The following is a 12,502-nucleotide window of genomic DNA, read 5'->3' as shown; positions in this document are numbered from 1 at the left end:
CCCTGCATGCTTTGTCTGTGATCCGGGAGACGCCAGTCAAGCTACCCAGCTACTGAAAGCAGGAAAGCAGCATTCCTGAGGACGATGGAAAGGCTGCTCAACACCTGCAGTGTAAAGGCTGCTCAACACCTGCGATGGAAAAGCTGCTCAACACCTAGGGCCAAAAGGAGGGTCCCCATCACAATGGACTGGTGCCTTATTTAAGACAAGGCTGGTCCGTTGTTAAAAGGAGACGATTTGGTGGAGCTGGCAGGCTCTGTACTGCTATAACCTGCTATACCTGCTATACATGCTATAAACATTGTTACTGTTTTTGTAAGCGTTTCACCTCCTTGTCCTGCTCATATGCTAAAGTCCTATCTTCGGCATCATCGGCTCGCCAGCCTCCCGGCTTTCATCGACACGCAAACCCCATTCGTAACAGTAGGCAAGGTGTCATGCTGCTAAACTTGAGCAAGGGGGTTGGATTACTGGCGGCGGTCGCATTTTGGTGGGGCCAAAGTGCAAGAACACCCATGTTCTTATTGAGGCTCATGTTAAAGAACCCCAGGTGGTCAAAATTAATCCCCAGTCCCCACTACGGCATCCCTCATAATCATATCATGGCTTTGGCACGTAAAATTTTAGATTTAGAAATTATATTATTATTCATGCCACACCCATCGAAATACGACTGCTGGGGCCAGTATTTGAACATACATGTAAGAATCTTTACATGTAAGCATAGGTCCGCAAACTCACTCAGACTCAGATTGAGCCATGAGTCTGAGTGTGAGTGAGTCTGGCTGAGTAATATGTTGGTGAGTTTGAGTCCAAGTGAGTCCGGTTGAGAAAATCTTTAGTTTGTCTGAGTCCGAGTGAGCCCTAAGCGCAAAATATATTTCTTGAGTGAGTCTGAGTGAGCTCTACACCTTTTTCCCGACTTATCGTTCTATCTACACCATTTCAGCATTAGTATCAGCCTTACATTGGCTCACGTTTATACTCCCGTCGACTCACACATATGCTTCAAAGCCCTAGAGTTCATACGGCAGTTCAATATTTATTGATAAGAAGGACGAGTTACAGGTTACAGAGGTGGGGGTGGGGGGGGGGGGGAGGTGGTGCCGTGACTTTCCTTCCCCCGCACTCTCTTTCGAGGGAAGTTCTTGATAAAAATATCTCATGTGAGTCATCTCTTTCAATAAAAATGTCCTTACTGGATTGCAACCACTGATAACTCATATTTGAAGGTACGAGATCAAAAGGCGCCAAGTAGAGCACCGATTATGCCAGATATTGGTGTGAAAGAGCATTGGCACCATGGTTGGTTAAGTCAATTATATACGCTAATGGACTCATGAGTCGACTCACTCAGATAGAGCCGTGAGTCTGAGTGAGTTCGAATAAGTAATAATTTCGTGAGCTTGAGTCCAAGTGAGGCTGGCTGAGAAAAATTTCGGTGAGTCTGAGTCCGAGTGAGCCCGGTTGAGGAAAATTTTCATGAGTCTGAGTCCAAGTGAGCTCTAAGGGCAAAATATGCATGTAAGCATGGTATAATTGTTTTGGGCACTCAGGCTTGAGCTTAACCTATTGTCTTAACGTCTTTCACATTATCTGAAACTTCACATTATCTGAAACTTCGTAAAAAAACATTTACTGCCTTTGCTGCTGTGGCTGGCAAAATTTTGGCTATTTTATAAGAAAAGTCGACTCACCTTTCTGGCAGGTGTAAGTGTATATTACAACCATGTTATTACATGAATGGTAAAGCCACCCTAGTGGGAGAAATGGCGCTGACACACGGCAAGTTGTCGCGCATCAACGCCTTACCATGAAGGCCACTGTGGCAAGCATCTCGCCACACGGCAGTGCGAAAAGATCTCTTGCGCTCTCTAATCGTGCAAGCAACACTGAGAGCGTAAGTTGGTTTCTGTTTGGTCAGTCATGCTTTGGTTGCGCAGCAGGCAGTCTTGATTGAAAAACTCTGTGCATAGAAGTGGTGGCCCAGTCAACATGACTCCACAACGTCACATTAGTAGCTCCTGGTTGGTCATTCGCCCTCGTAGTACTTGCAGCAAAATTGGGTCTAGACCCATTTTGTGTGATACGCTGTAAAACTCTTGATTTCTCCTGCCTTTGGCACGCACAACATGCCGTGGTGCTGCGCGCCAGACGTGCTTTTGCCGCTAGTATGGCTGTACCTTTACACATGCATTTTCTGCATGGCTGCTCTACTGGGGAAGTGGTGTTACTTTCTTTCATTTCTTTCATTCTCTATGTAAAAAATTAGTAGTCTTATACCACTAACACTAAAGAAAGCAATGTATCACACCCTCTTTTACTCATTGTGCATTAATATGGGGAACAACAACCGCAAAAAACTACGACAAATTAATAAAACTACAAAAAAAAAGGTAATACGAAGTTTTCAAAACTATCATGGTAGACTGCAAGACTTACCCACACACAATCTTTTTGATAAACACTCATTAATCAGAGCAAATCAAATTTACTATTATAGCTTACTTTTGCACGTAAAAAAGCACAGGCTCCATGTTAGTAACCTACCCATTTCTTCCCCTCGATATCAATTACGCCACCAAATGAGAATACCACCACTCATGCGAACTAACTACGGTTGTCGGGACCTAGAGTATCAAGTACCCCGGCTATTAAACATTGTTGAGAATCACATAGATTTTCATGCCCCCCGCTTTAAACAATTTGTAAAAAACTTCCTGTTACATTCCACGATAATTTATCAATAAAATATATCTCGCTAATCTTTTTTTATGTACACCGCATACACATGTTTTTTTTCCCAGTTTGAATTGAAATTTGAAAGTTCACAATTTAATGCTTATATCTATATGTTCTTGAAGTGTTTGTATGATATGGTTGTTTTTTCATGAAGTATCATGAAGTGGTTTTCATGTATGATGTACCTGTATTGCTTTATTTGCAGTGATAATTATGCACATGCATTTTTTATTTCTCTGGTTGCTTCATTGTTTGTACTCGCTTCGAAAACGTGTACATGCATGCCGAATGCGCATAGGATAAAGAGCCTCTGTCAGGCAATATGGCCTTTAGCTCTTACTCCTCTTTCTGTATCAGAAAGTAAGAAAACTTCAAACTTCAAAAAAAAAAAAAAAACATTGTAAGGATACAATGTGCAGATGTACTGTGGATGAATGGACAATGTGTGAGCAGTCGTTGAAGCTTCCACTGCCTAACACTATGATCGTGGAGCAATACATAAACGCGCAAGTAGGCACGGGAAAATTGCTGGTCATCAAACATTGTGCAGGCTTTTAGCATGAGCATTTTCAGTAGTGCTTGTTGTCTATTACGGTGGATAATCACAGTCTCAATCATTTCGTTTTTATTTTCTTGAGCATCATCTACATATATTAATGGGCCTGAAGTCATCATTAGTGTGCTATAGCATCTCCGATTGGCCTCTCTCCATTGACGCTCATATTACATCATGCCAAATGAACTGTTCTTAGAAAAGTTGTTCATACACAATAGTGATGCCCGTTTCACATCTAAAATGTCAACTATATGATGGGTCAATTCCCATTTCCAAAAAAGGTGGGGGTCTTCCAGCTCCATGAACAATGCTGGTTCAGGCACTGGTCTTCTGGACCAAAATATTGCCAAGAAGGTAGACTTTCTGACACATTTTTTTTCACTATCTAGACATCCAAGAGAATCTATTGCTGCAATAATAAAGCATTCTGATGAGTACTTATTTTTGTTATTGTGCTCTAGGGTCAGCTTCACGACCGTTCTCAGTCGCAAACGACCCCTGAAAAAAGAGGCACTTTTCTCCTATGTGCTGTGCTGTTGCCTACGTTATCTTTTATTGCAGTAGCCAGATTTCAGTGATTATTGTTGCAATTGAAAGCTTATGAGTAGCTGCACACAATAAGACTAATAAATTACATTTTATATGAAAAAGTTTATTTGGCAATACAACTGCCAAAAATTCTGGGGTTTCCAACGACCACATTACACATGGCAATAACTTTTATACTAACAGAGCTAAAATTAGAGTGATGGTCTAGTTGAGATCTCTCATTGTCTTAGAATATGCCCCTATAAATTTTTCTAGCATAGTAAATGACAAAATTGCAGAAATGTTGGTACTTCACGTAAGAAAAAAAATTAATTGCATATCTGCTTTTAGTAGGCTACGATATATACTTTGCCTGAAAATTTCATTTATAAATGATAAAAATCAAAAAAATATTTTTTAAAACACCAGTGTCTTTAAAGGCCTAAAACCTGACATGTTTCTGAGCAAAAAAGTAAGTGCTCGTGCTGGCCTTCTCTGATGAATACGCTATCTTGCCTCTGTCAAGATATTAATATTGAGGTGATAAAACTTCCACTATTGTGCCACTCATCGTTTCTTTGCAGAAGCTCCTTTGGCAGTTTCCAAACACAGAAAAACAGAGCCCTGTAACTCTCTACTGCACGAGCTAATTATTGCAGGCACACAAGTATTCTACTTTGTGTGCTTCACTCCTCTTCTTGTTGCATGCAGTCTGCCACATATAGCAGACTACATCCCGCTCAGTACTGTACTACTAACCATAGCACCATTTTTGCATTGTCACGTGGAGTAGTGAACTACGCTCCACATTGCTTGGCCGGGATGCCTACTGCTTCCTTCTAGCCCTTGTGTTACTTTGAAATGTTAAAGTCAATAAAGTAAACAGGCAGCTGATCAGCAAGTGGTGGCTGTACTTTAATGCAGCAGCAGAGCCAGGCAGGGACCATCACTCTGAAACTGGTGCCAGCAGAGGAAGCTTCTGTTGGTCGTGAGAGCAGAGTACGTGTCCGGGCATTGTTTGACTACGATCCGGCTGCAGACCCATTGATTCCATGCAAGGAAGCTGGCCTGCAATTTTGGCGGGGCCAAGTTTTGCACTTGGTTAGCCAAGATGACCCAAATTGGTGGCAGGCACGCTGGGAGGGTCAGCGGTCAGCTCGTGCAGGACTTATACCTGCACAGAGCCTCCAAGAGAGGTATGTTGGAAGTGCTCACAAATGACCTTTTCTCACTGCTGATGAGATTGAGCTTTTGCACCTGTGTGCATGAAATTTTCAGAGTGCAGAAATCACACACACATAAAAAGAATGATGGTCTTGTGGCCTCATTGCTCATCTAGAATTCAGTGTTGCATTGTGGCGGCAGCATTGGGTACACAGTGAACTTAAATTAATGTGAAAATGTGTTGAGTTTGATGGCTTTTTTTTTTCTGAAATTTGATGCTCCAGAACCTTCTGCAAAGAATAAACGTTTGTGCAAATAGAGAGAGAGGAATGTTTTAATGAAAAGCTGGAGATGTTAAGTAAAGGTTGTACATCGAGGTTTGCATAAATATTTGCGGTAGACAAGAGCTTAACGTCGGCCACCCCTTTCAGGCGTGGGAGAGCTCATGTGTTTAAATAGCTCTTGTCTATGTGCAGAAAGCCAAATATATGTGTTAATGAAATGCCATGGGGCTGACATACAGATAGTGTAGTGTCGGGAGTCATCACGGCTTCGGCGTGCTTACAAGCACCATCCCACTGCACGACGCTGTTGAGGCTGAGCTAAAGAAGCCGGAAAATCAGGGAGTGATAACAAAAGTCCAAGCTCCGCCTCCTTGGTGCTTGCCAATAGTCTTCATACCCAAAAAAAAGTGGTGGCATCAGGCTCTGCGTGGACTACACCATGCTCAACAAAGGGGTACTCAGAGAGCATTCTTTCACCATCAGACTAAAGCCAAACGCTGTACCTTTCACCATAACCTCTCCGAGGTGCATTCCCATCCCTCTTCTGACACCATGTTCTATAGTGATGCGCTGTAGAGTTGAATTGTAAAACTGGTTTATTCAAAGCTCTAACGCTGCATGACTGGGCGGCGCCCTATATGCGTTGTACCGCAGTGCGAGTCGAGCATCCAATGCCCCCGGGTAGGTCACGCGCCTCTTGGATACTTGAAGCCCGTGCCACCTGAGACCTGAGCCTATAAGCGTCGCTCTGTCCACATACCGTCCGGCGCATGGCAACCATAGGGCATCTTCAAGGCCGTTCGCTGTTTCTGTCAAGCATCAGAGATGGCGCTCGTAAGCACGCCGAAGCCGTGATGACTCTCGACACTACATTGAAGTCGTTTACTGTCTGCGAGCGTCGGCTTCAGCATGTGTGGAGAAATTGGAACTGTGGTGCAAGCACGCCAAAGCCGTGATGACTCCCGACACTTACAGGTAGCAGCATGTGTTCTGGGAGTAAGGTGGCATTATTGAGTTGCTGACTCATTCTTTGGACCCACATAATTATTGTACTTTCTTGCGGTATTGCCTCTGGCCCTTGGAACCAGCATATAATGGCAGCTGAAACGACCTACATTTCAAATTAGAAGCATAGTGCATAGCGGAGCAGAAATTTACATTTGTCATGGAACTAGTGATGCAGAACTATCGGTAAATTGACTATCGATAGTATCGATAGTTTTTTCGAAACTATCGATAGTGTAAACAAACTATCGATAGTGCTACTATCGACAAACTATCAATAGTGCAATCGCTAGTACCATCGTTAATATTACTAGAGCGCTATCTGCCACGCGTGTTTACTGCTTTGTTTTGACGTATTAGGGTTTCACCCACAAAGACTGTTGGCAACGTCTGACGCAGACCGCGCCGTAACGTTTGAGAAGCTTCAGAATTGTTTGATATCATTCTGTTAAGATTACGCACCGGACGTGAATAGTCAAGTTTATTCGAGAGCTTACGCGAGCACCAGCGCTAACGCTGGAAGGTTTGATGACTGATGTATAAAGGACGACGCGTTCCACCGATGATGAGAGAACTCAACGGCTGACGAGTATACCCCCGCAGCATGTATCGCTTTTATTTGGAGTTTTGATTTTCTGGGCACAAGTTCGCCCAAATAAAGAGCTCCGTATTTCCCAGTCTTGCTGCAGCATTCTTGACCGTCACAACCACGTGACAATACTATCGACACTGGTGTGAATAATGATGCGGTTGCTGGCCGGCCATATTGCCAAAATATTTGCGATAGCTTACTACCAGGTTCACTTAATTTATGAGCAATTTTTGGCAGAGAAATTAACTATTTCCGCAGTGTAAATGGTGAAATATATCGATCAATAAATTCGTATCCAAAACCAACCAGTTACACCTTACAATTAACTTTTTTATTTTGAAATCATAAAATGCAATATCAATTTGAAGCCGCGCAGTCCCGCCACATGTAAAGGCTCCCATTCCGCTACAGCTCAACAGTTTGACTTTATGATTATGTGTCAGCAAAGCACTCTGGTGAAGAACACAAGCATGTCAATTTTCTTGCCCTTTATCCTCCTCCTCCGGCTCCACTGTGTACCACGCGCGGGGAACCAAGTTTATTCTGCAGTGAGTCTGCGCTGTTGATTTTATACTATCGATAGTACCATCGAATTTTTTACTATCGATAGCGCTATCGATAGTATTTTTCACCATCGATAGTTCGATAGTGACTCAGCTATCGATAGTATCGATAGTACCATCGATAGTTCTGCATCACTACATGGAACTCATGTCCTGTTAACTTTTGTCACTGGGAGGTATGTATATGTATATTATATATATCACGTACACACACACACGCACGTTCAAACAAAAGGTGTGTTTAAAAATGGGAGGCATACAAATTAAGTACAAGTAATAAAGTTAATTACGTTAGTAATCTCTAATTATACTTCACGTATGTAATGTCTTGCCTTATATACTTTAGGAGTACAACAAGTACAGTAAACAGAATTCCTGTTTTATCATTGTCAGCTAATGACCTACTCATTAATTTGAAACTATGACAAATAATGTAAACAAAGGAATTTGGTGGCAAATTTAATTGTACGGCATCAGCAAATGCCTTTAGGAAGTTTGTTAAGGTTTGTTAATGACTGTGGCAACATTGTCATTGGATGGTGATTTTATTGCTGCAGTGATTAGGGGAAAAAAGGGCTGACTCAAAGTTCTAGTGTTGCAAGCTTGATTTCTGACTTTATGATGATCAATGCGACACGACAGGTAATAAATAGGCTGAGAGATGAAGCTATAATAAGAGAAGGATTATAATATTCATGAAATAAGGTCAAACATGCTTCTACGAGATGCAAAATACGAAAGGGATAGATGGTCTTTCATGGATGTTATGCTACTGGTATGATTTTATTTTGAAAACATGAATCTGTGTGGATTGTTTTGAGTGAGCTCAAGCAAATAGATATGGTTTTCTTGTTATGGGACCTATAACGGTTTAGCCAGAAAAGTGTGGAAAGTAGTGGTTTCTTGGGCATCACATCACTTTATTTCCTTAAAGACCCCTCAAGGGGGTATTACATAAGGGGTGGGTTTACAGTACAGCCAGGTGAAATTCATTCCGAAATAAAATTGGTTACATTGTCCAAGAAGGTTGATGGAATAGTAATGGCTGCAATGTTGTGGGAAAGGCCATTCCAATCTAATGCTACTCGGGGGGGAAAATGAAGAGGAAAACGTGACGGTGCGAGCACGTGGGCGTGACACGTGTAGTTCGTGTCCGCCACGATGAGGTATGCGGGTAAGGTGAACAATGTAAGGTGGATGGCCAAGATCACTGTAAAAGAATTTGTGGAATAAAGACAGCGTGGCAATGCGATGGCGAAGACAGAGATTAGTGAAGCCGGATTCTGCTTTCAATGATGATACGCTAGCTTGGTAATGATAGGTGGGATGGATGAATCTATAGCAGCACGGTTTTGGACGGCATGCTAGGGCTTGAGATGGTATGCTTTTATAGCACTATGTCTTCTCGATTGTTGTTGTTCTTGAAGGACGATTGGTCAGTGGCTTGAGTTGCGCTTTACCTATGTTGTCATTGGGATGAACTGATTATGAGTGGTGGATGATAAAAAAGCAATGGTATACAGTAAAACATATTGGTACATTAAGCTGGCCAAAATTTATCTTAGTGAAGCCTTCATGGAGAATATTAATAGCGTATTTATGGTGTTACAAGAAAGTATGTGAAATATGACCTCTGAAAAGGAGGTGCATAAATTTGACAAACCTGTGTATAGCCTATCTTAACTATATGAAGGTTTAACGTTATCTGCCCTTGGCTGTTGTGTTTAGGCTACGTGATATGTTCATTTGAAATGTATAGTTTTTTTTTCACTTCCTGCGGCCTTTTAGCTATATATGACTATTCATGCCTGCATCCTTTTTTATGTCTGTGAACTGTCGCATGATGGACAAGAGCGCTTTGGATCTAATTGTACTTCAATTTCAGGCGTTTTGCATCATTGCGAGTGATGAATCAGGATGACGATGATGAGGGCCTGTCAGCAGGCTGCTACTCACCAATGCGCAAAGAGCTGAAGGCTCGGAGAGCCAAGAAGGTCATGTATGATGTCTCTGACAATGAAGGTAGGCGTAGTCTGGTTGACTGTTGCAAAACTACAACAGTCAAACCTCAATATAATGAATTCATACTTGCAACAGAAACAGTCAGTATTTCATGAACTCAAATAGTGCTTCTTGTGTTTCAACAGTAAAAATAGCCTCACATGTTTCTAGAATAGTCCTGAATCTCATTAGGAAGCGTACTGAAGTTTGGCAGCTGAAGAAGATAGTTGTGTAGCATGAATGCTTACCACGGGAGCCAAGAAAAAACTCGAAAGTGCAGAAAAAATTCTTGCTCTATAGCCCACAATGGATATACAGTCGAACCCGGGTATATCGAACTCTCCAAAAAACGTTTATTAGTTCGATATATGGCATAATTCGATATAGGCCCGCTATAGGATTTTGACACAAAGGCACATAATAAGAAAAGTACTTTATTAATATGGTGGCTTACTTGCGTGCCCTACTTTGGAACAAAATAGTCCTGGATTTTCTTCTGTGTCAATGACTTCGCTGCCTGCGACAGCACACACGCCTCCACGTTGTCCAACAAGTCGGAGCAGCTGAGGCTGCAACCTTCCACATTCACGCAATAGCGCCGGACCAACGCAAGTGCACTAATCACTTCGGAGGATGTAGGCAATGGGCCATCGTCAATTTCCTTATTGTTGTCGCTTTGGCTCGTGGTCGGCACGACGTCTGCAACGTAGTCCTCATCTTGTAGCTCACCCATGATGGCGACATCATCGTCCGCACTGACGATCGTCGAATGTCGATCCGTCGATAGCTCCCGGGAACTCTGCCAGCTCGCTCCAAACTTCGGCGGAAACACCTGCGGTGTTTTCAGTGCTGTCATCGGAATTTGGGGTGTCATCACCAGGCATGCGGAAGCCGGCACGCCTAAAGCAGTTCTGGATCGTCTCCTTCGTGACATCTGCCCACGATCTACTCAACATAGAAAGAGCTCCGAGCAAGTCGATCTTAAGCTCCCTGCCGACACGAAGGTTCACAGAGCACCAACAGGCAACACCACCAGCACCGACCACGCTGAATGAGGACTCGAGGAAAACAGGCAGCGGCAGGCACACAAGCATAAAGAAAGAAAAAATGGCGCTCACTTCTACCGCCTCTGTACCTCGGAGAAAGCACGGCGGCCTCTGATTGGCTGTAAGCGCTGCGAGCGGGCCAGGATCATTTCTTGCAGGGGGGTGTTCGCCCGTGCACAACCGGGTCTAAACCACTTTTTCTAGGGTGGCGCCGGCAGTTTTCCCCGCAACCGCGAGGGAAAGCCAACTTGCTGGGGCACTTTTGAGGCACATGGAGTTTGATATATCGGTTGTCGTTGCTATTTTCGTTCGATGTAACAGTAACTTTTGCTATATATTCTCAATGTAAATTTACCGTGTTTAGAAATTGTTCGATATACGGGATAATTTGATATAAACGGGTTCGATATAGTCGGGCTCGACTGTACCAAGGAGCATTTCAAAACCATGACAGGGAACCATTGCAGCAGAGTGTACAATCCAACTGGCTTTCTCCTGTACATATGTGCGCATTTGTACAGTGATCTGCTACTGAGTGAAAGCCAGCTCCACTGAAACATGTTACCTGCTGCCTCGTGGTTGTTGTTGTCCTGAGAGGTTTTTGTGCATGCAGGTGTGTTACTACACTCACACCGTCCCGGTACTTTTGCTGCACCATATGTAAGCATTTGCTGTGGGAGTGCTTGTGCAGTGAGGTTTGCCGTAGTAGTAGTATTTGTGCACTTGACTGTACACAGATACGGCACATATTTTGTTCGGCCAACACAGGGATGGTGATGCTGCTTTCATTTCCACAGGAAACACACACTTGAAGTGGTCCCATATAAGCAGGTGGCAGTGAATGGTGGCGCAGTGTATTTGGGTTGTTGCCTATCAAAAGCACGCTGCACAGGTTGCAATGGCACTACACCACACATGCTCCCGAGCAGATAGTTGAAGATGCTTATTACAATAGGATTGTGGGCGATAAGTTGTATTTGTGCATTTTTCAGGGGCTGCCTTCACGCCTCTGTGCATTTATAGTGCATATCCATCTAGGCATCATGTCGAAGTTGTAATCTTTTTTTTTTTGGCAACCAGAAGGCACAGCATGGAGTTGCCATAGTGAGAGTTCAAGAGAGTCATTGATGCTAGAAAAAGTGATAGCATGGCAGTGTGTTTCATTGCATCCACACAAGTGTTTTTGCTGCTATTTTCAATGCTTAGTTGTGTAGGCATCGTGTCAAAGCCAGAATCATTGGTACGCCTGCCTCCGCAACTGAAATGCAGAATATTTTTTGTGGCACAGTATGGCATCGCCTATGCTATGAGTCGAAGGTTACATTTGACATGATGAAATGCGATAGCTAGGTGGCGCATTCCACTTCATTCATTTGACGGTGCTTTTTTGCCATCTGCCGGCACCGTTTCTAGGCAGAAGGTCGCCTATAAAAGATTGGTTTGCTCTCAGCCGGTGGTTTACTGATTTTTCATGTGCATAGCAGGAGTAGGTGGTGATTGTCCTGAGAGATTTTGTTAAATCACAACTGTGGCACAAAGTTACTTCTTAAAGTCAAAGAAAGAAAAGGCATGCTTTCTAATGGAGCTAGGATGTGGAACTAATTCATTATATTGTAGACTTTGTTTAATGGAGGTTAATCAGGTATACCAAGGTTTGTCTGTATTCAAAATAATAGGCTTGTGCGAGTAGTAAATTTTGGGTTCAAAGCGAATTCGAAGCAAATGGTGATTTGGTTGAATAATTTCTAATCGAATTCGAATAGTATATATGACATATTATAAAGAAAAATGAGCATATTTGTCATGACCCAACTAACCTGTACAATATTTTTTAAAATTGGAACAAGGCATGTGCAAATGTCATTCTTTTTGGTTCAAAGGGAAGTGAAAGCAATTTTGAATAGTAGCAGGATTTGACTTTCGGTAGAATGCAAGTGACATGTAAAATACGTTACGTTTCAAACTTTACTATAATTAGAGCATATAAGCCGGTACAACAAGCATTTAAACTTAAAAAATGA

At 42.7% G+C, this 12,502-nt stretch overlaps 1 protein-coding gene across 2 annotated transcripts in view; it reads left to right on the top strand.

Annotated features, from left to right (window-relative positions):
- The window catches only part of LOC119379360 (MAGUK p55 subfamily member 7), a 69,820-nt gene that overhangs the window by 35,304 nt on the left and 22,014 nt on the right, over positions 1-12,502 (top strand). For both annotated transcript variants that reach the window (XM_037648668.2, XM_037648670.2), the window contains exons 10-11: positions 4,751-5,022; positions 9,320-9,456. In XM_037648668.2, the coding sequence (XP_037504596.1) occupies positions 4,751-5,022; positions 9,320-9,456 (409 nt within the window). The remainder of the gene's footprint in view (positions 1-4,750; positions 5,023-9,319; positions 9,457-12,502) is intronic.

The sequence above is a fragment of the Rhipicephalus sanguineus genome, chromosome 1 (assembly GCF_013339695.2).
Source record: "Rhipicephalus sanguineus isolate Rsan-2018 chromosome 1, BIME_Rsan_1.4, whole genome shotgun sequence".
Taxonomy (NCBI): domain Eukaryota; kingdom Metazoa; phylum Arthropoda; class Arachnida; order Ixodida; family Ixodidae; genus Rhipicephalus; species Rhipicephalus sanguineus.
Note: the sequence above shows the minus strand (reverse complement) of the source record. Positions and strands in the feature narration are given on the sequence as shown.